At 53.1% G+C, this 18232-nt stretch overlaps 5 protein-coding genes across 5 annotated transcripts; 4 read left to right on the top strand and 1 right to left on the bottom strand.

The window, feature by feature from the left end:
- Positions 1-64: 64 nt before the first annotated feature.
- On the bottom strand, positions 65-1759 carry J4E88_005921 (uncharacterized protein; the record flags this gene model as incomplete). Its single annotated transcript, XM_049399552.1, has 2 exons — positions 65-1641; positions 1753-1759. 2 exons carry the CDS (start codon positions 1757-1759, stop codon positions 65-67), a joined length of 1584 nt encoding a protein of 527 aa, XP_049254565.1.
- Positions 1760-6457: 4698 nt separating this feature from the next.
- J4E88_005920 (uncharacterized protein) lies at positions 6458-8257 on the top strand (the record flags this gene model as incomplete). Its single annotated transcript, XM_049399551.1, has 3 exons — positions 6458-6624; positions 6689-7048; positions 7096-8257. 3 exons carry the CDS (start codon positions 6458-6460, stop codon positions 8255-8257), a joined length of 1689 nt encoding a protein of 562 aa, XP_049254564.1.
- Positions 8258-11159: 2902 nt separating this feature from the next.
- J4E88_005919 (uncharacterized protein) lies at positions 11160-13735 on the top strand (the record flags this gene model as incomplete). Its single annotated transcript, XM_049399550.1, has 2 exons — positions 11160-12087; positions 12135-13735. The coding sequence occupies 2 exons, from the start codon at positions 11160-11162 to the stop codon at positions 13733-13735; spliced, it is 2529 nt and encodes an 842-aa protein (XP_049254563.1).
- Positions 13736-15011: 1276 nt separating this feature from the next.
- On the top strand, positions 15012-15501 carry J4E88_005918 (uncharacterized protein; the record flags this gene model as incomplete). The annotated part of the gene is made up of 2 exons (XM_049399549.1): positions 15012-15227; positions 15295-15501. The coding sequence occupies 2 exons, from the start codon at positions 15012-15014 to the stop codon at positions 15499-15501; spliced, it is 423 nt and encodes a 140-aa protein (XP_049254562.1).
- A 1364-nt stretch (positions 15502-16865) lies between these two features.
- On the top strand, positions 16866-18200 carry J4E88_005917 (uncharacterized protein; the record flags this gene model as incomplete). Its single annotated transcript, XM_049399548.1, has 2 exons — positions 16866-17416; positions 17486-18200. 2 exons carry the CDS (start codon positions 16866-16868, stop codon positions 18198-18200), a joined length of 1266 nt encoding a protein of 421 aa, XP_049254561.1.
- Positions 18201-18232: the final 32 nt, after the last annotated feature.

Genomic DNA, 18232 nt, shown 5'->3' with positions numbered 1-18232 from the left:
CAGTTCTTTGCATTGGTTGTCGTAATCCTATCTGTTCTGTCTGTCTCAAACTCTGCGTATCTCATCAAGCTCCTGCAACAGCAACTTTTGGCATAGCGTTCTGATACTCTCGACTCCTCTTTTTCGCCAACATGCCGAGCTTATCGGCGTTCTTAAGCGCCCACAAGCCGAACTCACGTACCGCAAAAGCGTTCATCAGACTGTCCCGGCCATACTCGGGGTCGCTCTTGAGCTTGATCTCAGGAAAATCGCGGCACAAGCCATCCAGTGCTAGCTGCGCCTTGCTGAGCGGACCCTGAGCAGCCTTCTCAACGACCTTGGCGATATCGACGGCGCGCCCATGGATCATACGGAGAGCGTCTAGATCCGAACGCAGGTTGTAGCCAACGACGATGGTCTCCTTGTCGACGAACCTGTGTACCGCGTCCCGTGCTGCCGCCCAGCCCTTGAAGATCTTGTACCCGACTTTTCGAGCTCCCTCCATGTCGTCCCAACTAAACAATCCGGTGACCGGGGAGTACCAATCTTTGACTTTTGCGTGCGGATCAGTACAGACCAGGTGGTTCATAAGGATTCGGCAGGTGATCAGATCAACAGCTGCTATCTTGACGACCTCGGGACAGCCGTTTGCTAGCAGGATTTTGCTGCATGAGATGGCGACTGCGCCAAGGCCTGGTTTGGCCATGTTGCGTTCGGGGGAGGCTTTGAAGTCGCTTGACAAATACGTGGCCTTGTAATCTTCTTTCAATGCCTTTGGAGGAGGTATGTATTCGCCTTGCAGCATTCTTGGGAGATGGCACATCCCGTCGAGCATCTTAACCACGTCGTACTGTTTGGCGACACCGATCCGAGTCCACATAATATCGCAGGCGTTGACCTTTCCGTCGTGTAGGATGAAGACGTCTGATTGGATGAGCAAACGTTGGGTCTTTGCCTGAATAGATTTGGCCTGGTCAAGCTCCGCAATGCCGCACATGTTGATGCTGTTGGGGGCAGGAGGAGGTTGTTGGACTGGCAAGCGAGGTTGCTGCGGCATAGGACGAGCGAAGGCAGATTGCTGTTGCTGTACAGATGGTCTTGTTGAAGATGGAGCCCCCCGAGGACGGGAAGGTGCTCCACGAGGGGCTGGACGACCTGCTTGGCTGCCACGACCTCGAGAGGAAGGAGTTTGTTGAAGCAAACCTTCTTGCCGCATTCGTTCTCGCTCGCGATTGCTGAGCATCCATGAGTCGCGGCCGGCCAAGTTCAATGCTTGACCTCCGACACCGTGAGCGTCTTGCTTGTGCTGTTTGAGGCCGGCTTCGGACCTGAAGGAACGATCACAACCACGGGTATCGCATGCAAAAGCGGCCGGATTGCTGGTATGCGTGGAGGATACATTAGACGAAATCGGGGCCCGGGGTGCCAGTACAGGTGCGTTTGTAGCCCTCATCTGGTTTATGGTGACTGGAGAGCTACCTAATGCGGTAGCTGGGAGTACCTCGCGGACTTGTTTGGCCGTCGATACAGGAGTGCAACCTAGCATGTGGTTGTTGTAGTGGCCCAGGGAGCGGAAGGTGCGCTTGCAGTCGTTGCACTTGATGCCGACATCGCTATCGACGGAGTCAGATGATGATGATGCACCATCATCGTAGTTGGGGACTACAGATGGCTCGTCATTGGGTCTGTCGAGATCCACGTACCCCGGGGCAACTACAGCAGGTGTCGGTGGCTGCGGCCTTGTCGTAGGGTGCTTCCAGTCGGCGCACGCACTCGCCATGTTGCTGCGGTGATTACTGAATTGCTTCTGAGTGACGAACTGCTTCTGGCAACGATCGCAGTGAACCGCCATTTCGTCGACCGATGGGGTAAGCGCCGTTGTCAAGTTCGTAGATGCTGGTTGGGAAGGTACGTGACTGCTCTGTATCTGGTGGAGCTCGAGGGCGTGCGAATCGTCGAAATACCAGCCGCAGGTGGCGCACACCAGCTTCGCAGTGCTGGTGTCGTCGTGGTTGGCAGTGTGGTGGTTGAGCTCAGCTTTGCTGGAGAAGGACTGCTCACATATCGCACAGTGATAGGCGGCGGCCTTAGCGCGTCTTCCGCGCGCCATCACTGGTGAGATGGCAACTGGCAGTCACCGTCTTCGTTCTGTGAGGTGATTTGGCAGATCGGGCTTTGTTTGCGGGGTCAAATATTGCGAGGAAGGCGCGACGGGCACGGACTGTGTGCGGGCGCGATATCACGTGCATCGCTGGAAGCTTCTGCCATTCACTGCTCATCCTTCATCTTCATAGTGAGCAGTGAGATATTTCCAAAAGCACACAACAAAATCTCAGATTACAGGTGGGCTTGCCGACTACAAGGTCATCGCGGATGAGGATATTGACTTGATACATGAGCCTGTCGTCCTTCGCGACACTGAGTAGAGTAGAGACCGTTGACACAATGACAAAATTAGCATCAGGAACAATGAAAACATTACTCTGCCTATCCAACGGAACGACTTGATCTCGTGACCGTACTCTGAACAATTGAGCTATAAAGCGAGCCTGGATGCCTTCGGGATACTTGGCGAGCTTGACGATCGAGCTCATATGATAGGCCGTAAAGCCTGGCATCAGCCTTCGTGAGTATGCCGCCATATTCTTGTGATATCTTCTTGGGAGAAGATGCTACTCTCAGCTGAACCCTCTCACGCACGCAGTCAATGCGATAGATGAGCCGCACCGGTTGGAAGACTCTCCATGCTTGGGACGTACAGAACTTGGGAGCGTATGCCAGCATTTGTGAGGAGTGATCATCAGAATTCTAAATTTGCGGACTAGTATTACGTGGCGACACGACTCACCCGGGAGGTATTCGATGTAGTCAAAATTAACGTCTGCTAACACACAACACACCGAGTACCTCCAGGGCATCCCATGTCGGACGTCATCTCAACGAAACACAAGCTTCCTCGTAGAGTGAGTTGATAGCGATCCAGGGATCTAGAAGCAACGAGAAACGCGAGCCTATAGCCCGGCACCTTGATATGTGGGAGCATAGTCCATCCTGTACCCAAAGTACGCCCATCTCTTTCCCAAATACTTCGTTTCAAACTGACCATCACAGAAGTCCAATCAAATAATTCTTCCAGGCTCTTTGTGCTAGAGCTCTTGGCCGTGTTCACTTGACTCGTATGTGACATCTCTTACACTTGCCATTAAAGTATAGTCGACGACAGCGCAGCGAATAGTACTCTTGGATACACCGATACGTACGACGTGGGCAAGTGTTTCACGCTTGTAACTCGCCTCGGCAGTCTGAACTCCAATCTAACGCCGAACTCCGCTATTGCCTTGCCGATAAGCACTCGGATAGCCTTGTTCTGGGCTGTGAGGTCAATGAGTACATCGTCCGAGATGAGTTACTGTCACATATATTCGCGACCTAGACAATCAAATCATGTCCAGGGTTACACGCGCAAGGTCAGCCCTGGAGTCCACACGGTCGTTTAGAATGTTGAAACGCACTCAACAGCGTCTTTGTAGGCGTCTGGCAACTCTAACGCAATCATATAACTGACATTGACACATACATGATTGTCCTATCTATGCACAGCCACTTCCCTCACACACCACCGTCAGCAGACCATCTACTAAGTTCCTTGGCAACATCGCTCGCCGAAGAAGTCTATACGAAGCTCGTGCGCTTCTTTCGTGGAGGATTCCGAGTGTCTGCGCTATACTCTGTGCCCAAAGGCGTCCACTTCATGCACTACTTCTACCCTTTGGATTCGAAAGCGTACAATCGTTTTTGGCGCGTCCGTGAACCGGCTCACAAGGGTGATGTCGCAACCTTCGATTTCGGAAGAGGGTGGAGGAGAATACATGTAGGAAACTCGACAATATGCATAGTCATTGCGAAAATCTGTCGTATCCCTTTTATGTAGCTGGAGTAGTTGACAAGCTACGTGATAGGATGGTGTTACGTGGAGTGCTTCCGGTTCTGAGGCTATGGTGACTAGACTGCCATGACAGCCGACGGATTCTTGTATTGAGGAGCGGAGGAGGACGTATGTATGTTGTATTGGAGGGAGTATCGAGACTGGTGTTGGATTCGTAGTGTTTGGTGGCGTAGAAGACCTTACGGGGCTAGGAGTAGGGGTCCGCCACATTCGAGACATTGGTTCAGAATCGAGCTAAGCCAGTGTCTCCCCTCGGGTAGAAGAAAGGCCAATTATACCATCGCTTTTCTTCTGGTTTGTTCCGCATGATTGCGCAGACTATCCTTGTTAATTGCGCAACATTGGGTACAAGCACATTGTGTGACTCCCTGGCTGAGCCACCACGTCGCTCGTGATGTTATCTCAACCAACCCACCCCATGCCTCGCATCGTCGTACCTCAGGACAAGTCTGAGAAGTTCTTCCATTCCCAGCTTAGAATGTAATATCCTCCTCTGAGGTCGAAGTCTTCGGTAGCGAAAGTGCTTGCCTCCAAAGCGTGCTATGGCGGAACCCAGAAGCAACTGAGTCCTTTCATTCGGCGGGAAGTCTTCGACGAAGACGTCGTCAGCAGTGAGCTTCGTCTGCAAAATTGCAGAGTACCACACGACCGGAAATGGCAATGTGTGGCCGAATACTCGTATACGCGCGCAGTCATCGTAAAGGTAAGTTGCGAGACGTTTCGTAGGGTTGAATTGATGGTCGTTGTAGTCTGCAATCCATGAGCCGACATACGATGGACACAGTTCCAAGGCCTGGCAGGGAAGGACGAGTTGTTGATATAGGATGTGATAGTCCGAGTCTGTATTTAAGCTGTACTGGCCGAGTCGAACGTGTCTTCGGGAGGCCCGTATGAGTTTGCAGAGAGGCAGGTACTCCTTGCGTTCTTGTTTCGTAGTCGGAGATATTATGACAGGCCTCACTTTGCCGCTGAGTGGTAGATACAGCCGATGTTCTGAAGCAAGTGCCTCGAGAAGTGCTTCCTGGCTTACTCCATACGCAAAAGCTATATTCTCGAGGAGGAACTGGTACAGGCGTTGGGCTTTCCATATATTGTCTGGTGCATCTTCTGCTGCGGAGTCCGGAGTGTAGGGTGGTGAGTCCATGGTTTTCGAGTCAGTTGGGCGGAATATGAGTATGAGGGGAGAGACAAGGAGGTAAGAACAAGGTCTTGCAGGAATACTCAAACGCTCAGCATTTGTACCTGTGTTTTGACCTTGTCGAGAGTGATCCATGGTACATGTCGCTCTGACTCAGCGAAAGTGTTGTTGCTGGCATACTATTCGGCTACTATGAGATTTGTAGCGCACGCGATTGGATGTACCGTTCTTCACGACGCGGACGAGTACAAAGCACTTGCAGTACGTCTGTGTTGTTAGCACCACGGCTCCGAGTTGTACCTTCCATGTCGCCTCGCATACCACGTGTTGGACATGTGTCTCAAGAACCCTGCCTCAGTGGCCATGCAGTCAAGTAGAGTGTTCTAGGAAGAAGACGATGGCCCGATTTGCGACATGATGCGGACCTTTGTTGAGGATCGAGCGTTCCTTGCGGACACTTATTACTTCGTTCTTGTTCGCGGGAAAGCAACCGAGCCAGGCAACAGATGTCGAGGACAAACCAACAAGCTCATGTGGGTTTGGTGGACCTTGCTGACGTGGTTCGGCGTCCAAACGTGTAAAGTCTGCCGGCACAATATCGCAGCGGGTGTCGGCCGTAACACCAAGTACAGTCGACCACATCCGCCCCGTGGGAACGGCGGAACTTGAGATTAGCGTGAGGGCTGCGATATCTCGAAAGCTGAAGAAAGGAGTTGGAGAAGACGCCACCAAGACTGCGAAACTCGCGAGGCGCTGCTCGGACACGCACGGCTAGGCAATTCACGCGCTAAGTCTCAGCTGTGGGGCTCTGCGGGGTAGCTAGCGTGCTCTCCGCAAAATTGGCAGCTGCGTCCCGTCCTCGCAGGACGCGACGGCCAAAGTTTCCTGTAGAATGCGCACCTCTTGTGCAGTTTCGCGTCTTCATTACCCTCTAACGCCCACTTTTGATGATATCCAATACTTCTGTATGACGACACAATCAGGCTAAACGCATCTGAGATGCATGTGCATGCACCGTTGTCGGCCCTGCATCTTATAGACAAGATAAGACGCAAGGCCAGCCTAGACGTGCGTTTGTCGACAAGGCATTCCCCAATATTGGCACGCAAAAGCCTATGAAATGCCGGCCCCTGTGGGGCTTCAGATGAGAGAGAGTTGTGCGGGGGTCGCAGAGACCACATCTTGAACACTGAACCCCAGAAGGCGCACGCTACCCCTGGTCGTGGAGGTCGACGAAACTTGGGGATGCCGATCGTTCATAACGCGCGCCGTCCCACGTTGTTGACAGCTGCATCCTGGAATTGTTCCTCGGAATCCTTCCATTGCTTTTCGCTTCATCCTTCTTTTACTTTTTCGGACATTTTCAATAGCATAGTGCGGGTACAACCGTCGCGATGGGTTTCCTCGGTATCGTCGAGGACAAGCACCTTGCCCATGTGCCGGCGACTGTCGTCCTCAGCGAGGAACAAAACACGCTCCCTGTTGCCGAGGGAACAGTGGCAGCTGCGACGTTGAAGCGTGGCACTGGTAGAGATGCAGACGTCATCTTGATACCTCAACCGTATGTGTGCCTGCAGAAGAAGTGTTTGGCGCATTCCAGTCGTAACATAGTTGACACCACGTAGCTCCGAAGACCCCAATGATCCCTTGAACTGGTCGTACACCAAGAAGATGACCATCATGGTCATCGTCGCATATGGCTCTGTGCTATACGCTGCTGTTCTGGCTCCTCTTCTGTCGCCCGCACTCGTAGTCATCGCGGCAGACTTCGGAAAAAGCGTCGGCGATATCACAGTCATCTCAGGGTATATGCTGCTAGTGACGGGAGGTGTTGGGCCCATCGTCAGTGCTTTGTCCAGGAAGTACGGAAAGCGCCCTCAGCTCCTGATAGCGTCGCTCTTTGGTCTGCTCGGAACTGTCATAGGCAGTGCTGCATATAGCTACGAGGGCCTCTTGGCTGGACGTATCATTCAAGGAGGTTCCATGTATGTACATGACAGTTCTCATCGATTACCACGTGCTGACTTATTAGTTCGGCTTTCGAGTCTCTCGTTGTCGCCATGATCGGTGACCTCTTCTTCGTCCACCAGCGCGGTGGATTCATGACACTCATCCAGTTCATCTTGGGCGCCGCATCGAACTTCTCTGCTATTATCGTCGGGCCTATCGCAACAAATCTCGGTTGGCGGTATCTATTCCACATGCTCATTCCTTTCACGGCCCTTGAAGTAGTCTTGCTCTTCTTCTTCGTCCCGGAGACCAACTACAACCGCGACCATCGGTATGATATCGACGAACTATCCAATGACAACCTCGCCGATCTCGCTGCAGTCGAGAAAAGACATGCTGGAAACGACGAGAAAGCTGGAAGCGACGACATGGTACAGATTGAGACAGCAACTAGCTCACCGCCTGCCATGCGCCCAAAGAAGACCTTCGTACAGGAATTGGCCATTTTCACTGGAACCTACTCGAACGATAACCTTCTGCAACTTGTCATCGCCCCCTTTGCTGTTTGTACAAACTTGGCTGTGCTCTGGATGGTCATAGTGACTGGAGGGCTCACTGCTTTCTTTGTCGCGCAATCGTACGTCATGGCCCAGATCTTCATGGCTCCTCCATACTTGCTCAGCGCAGCTGGCGTGGGTTACCTTTCGTTGGGTCCATTCCTTGGTGGTCTCCTGGGATCCCTTCTCCTTGGTGCGACACTCGACCCACTTATCAAGTGGTGCGCGAAGAAAAATAAGGGTGTGTACGAGCCGGAATATCGCCTACTCGGTATGATTCCATCCGTAACAATCGTCATCGGCTTGTGCCTCTTCGGTTTTTACGCAGAGGAAGGCAAATCATACTATCTCACAGCTTTCTTCCACGGTATGGACCTTTTCGGCATCGTCATAGCCGCCATCGCGGCGTCTTCGTACGTCTTGGACTCCTTCCGCGACATCAGCTCAGAAGTCTTCATCATGAACATGGTGTTCAAGAACTTTTTGTTCTATGCCTTCTCATACTTCGTCAATGACTGGGCGGCCAGCGACGGGCCAGCGGTTGTGTTTTATACCTTTGCAGGTCTGGCTGGAGCCATGATTATCACGACCCCTGTATTCTTCTTCTGGGGAAAGCAGTACCGCAGCTACTGGCATAGGCATAACTTATTGGAGAAGTGGGGCATTGCGACGCATGCGGAGATGTAACTGTAGCGAGTTGTAGAGCTCAAGAGAAGTTCGATGTTCATGCCAGTATCAGCTTATCGACAATGATCATACTGCGTTCCATATTCATCCTAAATGTCGGCTTCGCTGTGCCGCATTGAAAATCCCAGCCGCATCCAGACATGCAGAACAGGACATATTATCAACCCTTGCTCCAAGACTGAAGAGGATCCTCGGCTGCTTGAAGTGCCCTAATCATATGCTCTTATTCCAGGGATATAATTGAAAAACGACGTCGGCCATAATTAGATCGCCATGATGGTCGTGACACAGCACGACGTGGCCCCAAGAAGCAAAGAAACCCGTCGGGAATCCACGAGCAGCGTCTGAGAAATGTGATACGTGATAGGAACCCAGGCGAGTGGAAGTATATGAGTATGCATGCACAGCGCCGTTAGACCACATTCGCTCGCTCCGATGCAGCCTTACGATTGGGCGGATGTTTCGAAACGTGTCCTGCATGTAAGATAGGATAAATTGCCGCGCTCAAGCGATACCGATGTGCACGCGGGGCGCAAGTTCTAAATCTGAACAGTTAATGATGCTCAGCTCGGGAACTGCTGGAGTTGCGTAAGGGAGGCAAACCTGAAACTTGCAGCACGTTCCAGTGCGTAGTCATACGGGACACTCAGTGCGACAGTATCCGACATTGCCGGATGTTGGCAGTTCAATCCCTTTCCATGGGTTTAACTGACATCATCTTACTGGGGCGCTTCGACAAGATAACGCTGCACTCAACTGAAGATACACGCGCTCGATTCGGCTGAGCCCACATTGTCTGCTGCACGTCAACATATACCGAGCAAGATCTACATCGCCACACTTCTCGAAGACGCTTGAAGCGCCAACAGACCCATCGAGACGCCCACGACATCATCCAAGCGCTCAGACTGCACGCCACCCAAGACGTCGGGCTTGCTACATCGTGGCAACTTGACACGTTCGATTAGAGTTGCAGCCACCAACCCCACCGCACGTAGTTGAGCGCGTAGACAATCTGGAAGCATAGCGGTACCTGAAGATCCGGCAATTTGGATTATCGGTTCTCACACTAATCTGATCGCATTGGGTAAGCTGAGGGTTGTAGGGCTGGCGGCTACGCATCGTCCATGTACGTCAACATGCGGGGCGGCCGGCAAGGTGGTCTTTGGGCGCCTAAACGCTGCAAGATGCTGGAGTCTGGGTTTGTGTGTTTGCAAGCAGAGATATGCGACTGGTCTGCTCTGGTCCGCTTGAGCACTCTGAAGGTCATGCAGGGGAAAAGGTCTGAGTATGAAGGTATGACTGTATCGCGGTGACAATCTCTTTTCAAGGAAGGGTGGACCTTACAGATGCCGGGCTGTGACCGCATCTTGTCGTTTGGCGAATCTGAGATGAGAACCGAGTCGTGGCAGAACTTCGCGATAGAGAGGACCCACTCCTGCCCAGAGATGGAACGGGAAGAAGGGTGGACCGACCCACGCCGTGCGATCAGACCCTTGACCGACTTGACCGACTTGACCGACTTGACCGACTCTTTTCATGAGCTTTTCCAGCGATCTACCGAGCTTCAACGCTCGTGCTGTAGTGTCCTTCGTGGTGTGAAGTGTCGGATGAATTGTTCCAACCAACGAGGACCGAGCGCGGCTTCCCTATCAAAAGCTTGACTTTGCGCTAAGCTCGATCCGGATCGTCAGCGCTTAAAACCTCGATCGATACCCAGTCAAAGCTTCGCATCACCAATGCACCCCGCTCCACCGGCCTGCTTTTTCCCATGCATTCGCTGCAAGTCTCTCCAGCAGGGCTGCTGGCCTCGGGGCTTCAGTCGCCCAATTCGCCCAATCCGTGGTCATGCGAACGAAAGGCCAGCCCATTCAGGTCCACCAGATGGAACTGAGCTACCGAGGGGCGGGAACCCTGAAGTCTGTGATACGGTTGCGAGGTGCGTCTTGGTACCTATACTATCACGCTATGACACTAGGTTGTTGAGCGGGTTATGCTATGGCCCTACGATGACGAGTTGTCTCACATCAGATGGAAACTCGGTAGGGAGGGGGTTGGGACGTTGATGCAGTGCAACACCTCCAGGACGTTCTGGAGATGAACAGCATGTAAGAAACGGGCACAGATCGAATGGCGATGTCCGCTGCAACCGAGAGCGCCTCCCGCCCGAAAAGGATGACCAAGGCCGGTCCGCTTCCATGACGGACCGCCACTCGCCAGTCACAGCGCTGATCCTGCATGATGCGCAGTGCGCAGCGAGGCGATAGCAGCCCTCCGATAATTTAATGTGTATTGCTGCAGCCCGCGAATGTGACGGCGCTTTGGATCCGTCATTTCTCTTTTAGGGACCCCTGTTTGACTTGCTATCACACCTTGGCCCAATAGCGCGGGTTCTGGTGAGCGGTTGAATATCATTTACCATTTGCTGCCACGATACGACGGTTCTTACCCTTGCGAGTCACCCGCACTCCACTTGCGCATGGAACTTAAGGAACCGGACTGCTGCTCGCGCACGGTATCTGAACATAAGCATTTCGCTGTTACGTCTTTTTTTGTTTGTTCGTACCCGTTCGCGACTATACCGAATATCTTTAATCGTCTTTATCGCATTGTATGTCGGATTAAGCGGTGGATAAGTCGTTGCTACACGGGAACCTCTGCGCCACCGTAGGACACACCCCCGGATCCAGGTTCCGCTGCACCTTGCACGCATTGTCACAGCAAATCCTACATCTCGGTACCCATGTAGGAACGGACCCCCGGATGTTCATTAAGCCTCTGCTACCCCAAATCAATATCCGTTGGCCTAGGACGCATTCCCGCAGTATTCCGGCTTCTGCTGGCAGAAGTGTTTCACGACCACCACGCCAATTGTTGCGAAAACAAACCCAACGACGCGAATATGCCGGTCCTTCGGGAAGCTCTCGTGGAGCGGACGGGTGTGGCTATGGAGCAGCTGGGCGTGGCAGTGTCGCACACAGAAAGAGAGATTGTCGAGTCCGTCTCGGCATTGCTTCGACGTGTGAACATACCTTTCAACAGCACAAGCCCAGCTGGTCTCATAGAAGCCAACACCGTGGACCCGTGGAACAAAAGTGGTAAATATGCGCTCGCATATGTCTACTTTTGCATACCTCTGCTTGTCATCGCAGCCTTGATGCGATACTATCATCTATTCACGGACAAGATCCGGACAGCACTACACCAAGAAGAGGTATTACAGTCCTCGACGACATCCTCTCCCGACACAGATTACGAAATGTCGGTACTTGATACTGACAAGTCCACCATGAAGTTCTTTCCTCGCGAAGGCCCGCTACCCAGCGCGCCAAAACAACAATCCAGCGTTTCTTCTGTCGGGCCGATCAACAACCTGGTGGCGTTCTTCCGGTTCATCTTCTACCGGCCAATCCCACAGATCAGGGTCAAGAAGGGATGGAGGCCAATCGTGTTCCCATCTTTGGCTATCGTCGTGATAGTGTTCTTAGCTCTGATCCTTGGAGTTCTGTACTGCACCCTTCCGCAGCCGCTGTTCTGGGACAGTATCGCTTATGGTTCGCCCCCATTGGCCGTTCGCTCAGGCATGATGGCCGTGGCACTGATGCCATGGATCGTTGCGCTCGCAACCAAGGCAAATCTCATCTCGATGATCACTGGCATTAGCCATGAGCGATTGAATGTGTTGCACAGATGGGCGGCGTACATCTGCCTGTTGCTGAGCATCTTGCACACTGTCCCCTTCTACGTTACGCCCGTCTGGGAGAAGGGCGCGCAGCAAGCGTTCCAGCAGCTGCTTCAGCAACAGAGCGGGATGTACATTTACGGAACTGGTACGACTACCCTCCCCAATGACGGATCAAGTACTGACAGTTTTCAGGTATTGCAGCACTTGTGCCACTGTGCTTCCTATGTACGCATTCTATTGCGCCTCTCCGCCACCGAATGTACGAACTTTTCGTGGCTCTGCACGTACCCGTTGCCATTGTCTTCCTCGGAATGATGTTCTGGCATTGCAACAATTACCTAACGTCATGGCACTACTTACTGTCTACTCTGGGAATCTGGCTCCTCTCCTACTTCATGCGCCTATTCTATCTGAACTGGACTCGCCCAGGCCAGCTATCCTGGCTCATTGGCGATGAGGCCGCCGTCACGCTCATGCCGGAGAACGCCATCAAGATCACTATCCCGACCAAGATGCGGTGGAGACCCGGACAGTACGTCTATCTCCGCATGCCTGGAATTTCGGTCTTCGAAAACCACCCCTTCACGATCGCTTCGCTATGCAGCGAGGACTTTCCTTCGGAGTACGGTGAGGGCTACCGGGACATGGTCCTCGTCTTCCGCCCATTCGGCGGCTTCACGAGGAAGGTCCTCAACAACGCTCTCGATCACGGCCCATGGCACACATACCGTGCCTTTGTCGATGGCCCGTATGGAGGCATGCAGAGGCGTATTGAGGCATTTGATGACGTCGTACTCATTGCTGGAGGCAGCGGTATCACTGCCATCGTCTCGCAGTTGCTGTCTCTTATCAAGAAGATGCGCGATGGCAAGGCTGTTACCAGAAAGATCCATGTGATCTGGGCCCTCAAGCGTCCCGAAACCATGGAGTGGTTCAAAGAAGAACTGCGCATCTGCCGCGAGTATGCGCCTCCCGAGACGGTCGAGTGCCAATTCTACATTACCGCTGCGAAGCGCAACCCACACGGCGGACTTGTCAGCGCAAAGACGCCTACCCGTCCTGTGTCGATGTTCTTTCACGACAAGGTCAACGATGCCTTCCAGAACATCGCCGACCACCGCCTTTCCGGTGTTTCCGGTATTTCCTCAAAACGACACTCGGCTCTTATCCGCGACGAAGCACAGGGAGACCCAGAGAAGGAGTCTGAACTGCGTCGCGAGAACGAAGACAGCATCACAGCGCTTCCACAAGCGCACATGGTCCCCATCAATCGGGGCCACCTCGCACCACCACGTCCAAGTTACAATAGCGGGCGAAACTCTGCCGAATCAGCACATAGCTCGAACCCCGATCTTATAGCGCCTGCGCCACGCGGCCTTGCTGCCCGACGTCAAGAACGCAACCTGTCCCTCGACATCAGTCAAGCCGTCTCTTCGGGTTCCGGCGCGATTAATCCGGACATCTCCCACAACCCTACCGAAGGCGGGCAGGGTTTCGACTTCGGTTTCCCGTCGACACCCACCGAGTTCCAAAAGAACCTCATGCGCTTCGCATTTCTACCTGCGGCCGTCAAGAAGAAGGATGGCTGGAGCACCGAGTACGGACGCCCGGATATACCATATCTGCTCAAGGGACTGAGCAAGAACTTTGGGCGCAGAACGTGTGTGTTCGTTTGCGGACCCCCCACCATGCGCGTTAGTGTGAGTGAGACGATTGCGCAACTCCAGAGGAGTGTGTGGAGTGACAGTGGGCGCGATGAGATTTTCCTCCACGCCGAGAACTACGCCTTGTAAGGCGTGGGTGTACTTTTCTTTACCTTCATTTGTGCATAGCGTTTGGATGGCTTGGTGTATATACCCCCTTTCTTTTCTTTTCTTTTCTTTTTATACCTCTGTATCTGTAAGATGATCGACAACGTTAGTATCTGTCGCAGCTAGAGACTATCGAATAACATCTTGATTAGTGGTTGTAGCAGTCGAAGAATCCTCCTAACAGGCAATGCAGCCACGAAAGGGCTGTGTTGTATGTTACGTAGTTTCTTCGAGTGCTACAACTATCTGTATTAGATGATACAAAGAGTTCTTTTACAGTGCATATGTTAAGATTGAGTCTAGAATTATCCAAGGTTCAGCTTACTCTGTCTCAACGAAGAATTAACTTTGCTTCGTTGACTCCATAGAGTTTGCATAAAATCTGACACGGAATGTACGCGTTCAGGAGACATTGTGCTAGCATTGCCTGGCATGCATTCAGCCTCGGCAAGACGACATCCACCAACGCCATGGCGAAGCACCGCGTGCCATACCACGGGCAGTAGGAACATGGAGGCTTGATACTTGGAGTGCTCCTCCAGCGGCACATGGTCGTCACGCTCTCATAACATTGTCACCTTCTGCATCTGGTTCGCCCACGGCCTGCCAGGAGTACCCTACCCCTCCTGATGCGAGCTGGTGGGGTCAACATTCACCCATGAACCTCGCGGCACAATCAATGCATCCTTGTCGCTGATTGTGGAGAGGGTGTGGGTGCGGAGACACTATCCCGCGCTTTAATGGGCGTGACAAGTTCGAGTGCGGCACAGCGCTATGGTCGTACGGGCGCAAAAGCAAGCAGTCGTGGTTCAGCAGCATGTCGCAGTGGGTGAATGCGCTGACCGCCTGCTCGCCCAGTGCGATACGCGCTGCGTCGCGGATGTTAGCATGTGCACGTTGGGCGACAGCTCAGGGCGGCTGCGTACGGGCGCATGGGGACGGCAGTACATAGGGCTGCAGCCGGCTAAGAGGAGATGAGGGTGTGGGATAGACGGGCGTTCGCAGGCCTTTGCTTTTTGGTGAGAGGGTTTGGGAGCCGGACTGGCCGCTTGGCGCATCTCACTCGCCCTTTCATCCCAAACCACATCAGCGTGCATATTTCCCCTTCCTCCTCCACGCAGGCCTGCTGTAACGTTTCCCAGCAGTCGTAGCCCACTAGTAACAATTGCTCCGCCCGCATCCTCTCCAGCCGTCACACACGCGGAAGCCAGGGCGCAGACTTCCCGATCGACCATGTTCTTAAGATAATTATGTGCACATGTCCGCCATCCCAGTGTCTGACCTGGGCCTCAACTCGAGCGAGAGCAGATATCTCCAGCAGCAAATTGCCGCCTCGCAGCAAGGCTCCAATTCCTCGCGCGCTGCCTCTCACGCCTCCAGCCAAGGCCGTCTCCTCCTGGATCCTTCTAGTTTGCAGGCGCTCAGCGCCCACTTTGACCGTCTGATGTACTCCATCCAGCAGCGCTGGCAGTATGTGAGTTGTCATGTCCATAGCTTCACACGGTGTCGATTGTTAGTGGTGTAGTACTGACAATGGCCAGCTCACCCAGCAGACACAAACAGCAACCCAAATACAGTACGACCGCGCCGGCAACGCCATGCAAATGGCCGACGCTGAAATCGCCCGCTTCCGTGCCATCCTCCGCGAAATCGACGAGCTCCAAGTAGAATTCGACAAAGTCCGTCGCATTGGAGAGATTGTCAAAGGCTTCAAGTCGCGCGTCGACCGTCTAGACCGCCGGATATGAACGCATTCCAGTACGCTGGACCGGCACCTCCCAGTACCACAAGCTACCTTACACCCACCAACCTATCTACACTCCTTTACCACTACGAACAGACATACCTCGTCCCCACGGATATCCACACTATACCTACTAAGAATGGAAAGCCTCGCGGCATGGAAAACATTGGGGGATACCTGAGAGATTGAAAAGCCCCACGGCTCATGGCGTTTTGGTTGCGTTTTGCAGGACCCTTTGCTTTTGGGAATACCCACGTCTCGTTTTGCGCATGTCTCAGTTTGCTTCGGATGCCGTACCCTTCTCGTGTCGTTTGTGACACTTTGGATTCCTCCTTTTGGATTGTTGCGTATCGCTGCGAACCACTGCCTGTTGTACGTCATTGTGGATCGCTGTTGCACGACCCGATACCCTGTTCAGCTTCCGTATGTATGCTTTGCCCCTTTGAGTAATTTGCAACACCTGCTTCGTATTCTTCTTTTCTTGGTGATCAAGATGAACATCGCACCGATCGGTGGTTTGATAAGCCTCTTCTTTCTGAGTGATGTTTACGTGGCTTCTCTCTTAAACTCACGTTGTCTGTCTCCATTGCGCGTCGAATAGTCTACTACTTTATGTTCTTCCAGATGGCACAAAGATGTTGCTCTTAGAATGCAGTGACCAAATGAACCTTCGACGCATCCATTCTACCGCTCAATGTCCGTGTTGCCGTAGACATTGATCTCCGACATGTACCTATAGATGTGGTGGCACGAGGCAAAGCATAGTCGCAAGCAGCTGCAGCACTTCGCGCAAGCCCAGAAGGCTGCACTATCTCCATACCATTCTAGAGCATCACAGTTAATCACAGATATTCAAGAACGCTGTCTCAATCGCCATTTGTACGTAAACACATGCATGTCTCTTTCGAGTTTAGGCCCCCTGATAGCCCTGGGCTAACCTGACATGGTTAGGCAGCCCTGCATCTCCTTCCGAGGTCCCTTGGCTGTTAAGTTGGTACTGCCATCACCGTACCACACTGAGCAGCACCTGGACTTGATGCCGGGCATCTAATTTACATCATTCATTGATATCCATATGCTCCTATCATCCTCGTCCCGCCCTAGGAAAAGGGCAGATCCAAGCGTGTGTTTGTTCCTCTGACCGTCAATTGCTAACGCCCATGGGGTCCGGGGATGCATCAATCAAACGGCTAGAACGGCCCTGTTCAGGCGGACAATTAGGCCGTATCTGGCCTTAGGGGACGGGCGCAGCAACTATGATGGCTATCATGCAGCCACCCGTGAAGAAGGAATGGGCTGGGCAGTCTCATCGTGTTTTCGCACGGTGTCCTCTCTCGACTTCCTGTTAAACATTATGGGTTCGTCGCTATGCCCAAACTTCTTACGCGACCAGGGAGCCATCCGCTACGCTCACTATCGCGCACAGCGCAGTCGCACTGGAAGTTGATCCTGGCTATCGCTTCTTTGTTGCTCGTCGAAGCATACGTCCACGTACACAAATACGATGTCCCCCGCCCGTCGCCGCCCCTCGATGCGCCCTTCTACACAGGATGTCAGGACCCCGTCCTGAACACGACCGCGCGCGAATCTGCCGTGTTCATGATGCTCGCGCGCAACTCGGAAGTCAAGGGTGCGGTTTCGAGCGTGCGAAGCGTGCAAGAACAATTCAACGACAACTTTGGTTATCCCTGGGTGTTCCTAAACGACGAGGAATGGACTGAGGACTTCAAGCGGAAAGTGGGCAAAGCAGTAGGGGAAGGCGCAGACGTCAAGTTCGAAGTTATACCCAAGAAGATGTGGGGGTATCCCGAATGGATCGACCAAGACCGTGCGAAGAAGAGCATGCAGGACATGAAGAGCCGGGGCATACAATACGGCGGGCTAGAAAGCTACCACCACATGTGTCGCTTCCAGTCTGGGTACGTCGCATCGTCCACCCCAAGCCTCTCTCCCATACCCAGCGCACAACACTGACAACAACCCCACAGCTTCTTCTACGACCACCCCGCCCTCCTCCCCTACAAATACTACTGGCGCGTCGAACCCAGCATATCCTTCACCTGCGCCATAACCTACGACCCCTTTGTCGAGATGGCGCGCCACAAGAAACGCTACGGCTACACAACCGCCCTCTGGGAGCGCGGCCAAACCGTCCCCTCCCTCTTCCGCAAACTCTCCCTCTACAAGAACGAATACCGCCTCCCCACCTCCACGCTGTGGACTGCCATGATCGACGCAAGCTGGATGCCGTGGCCCTTTCGTCGCATGCTGGCTGCGCTGCGCAATAGAGATGAGCGGGGTGATCTGTGGAATATGTGTCATTTTTGGTCCAACTTTGAGATTGCGGATATGGATTTCTTCCGTGGGGATGCATATCGAGCCGTCTTCGATTATCTAGACCGTGACGGCGGGTTCTACTACGAGAGGTGGGGTGATGCGCCTGTCCATTCGCTGGCTGCGGCTATGCTGCTGCAGCCACAGGAATTGCATCATTTTAGTGATTGGGGGTATATACATGATGATTTGCAGGTTTGTACTTTTGCGAGTACAGAACAGGAGAAGGCGAGGGGGATCAAGATACCCAGGTATGAGGACAGTGATGGGGATGGGAGGAAAGAGCTGGGGTGCAGGTGTAAATGCGATGATAAGGCTAGGATTGTAGAACCGGTTTGTTTGAATAGAATTGGGCTGACGACTGGGTAGTCGTCAAGAGCCCTGTGTACCGGTGGAACCCT

Source organism: Alternaria novae-zelandiae (genome assembly GCF_023758075.1).
Source record: "Alternaria novae-zelandiae strain BMP 2774 chromosome Unknown scaffold_11, whole genome shotgun sequence".
Classification (NCBI taxonomy): Eukaryota; Fungi; Ascomycota; class Dothideomycetes; order Pleosporales; family Pleosporaceae; genus Alternaria; species Alternaria novae-zelandiae.
Note: the sequence above shows the minus strand (reverse complement) of the source record. Positions and strands in the feature narration are given on the sequence as shown.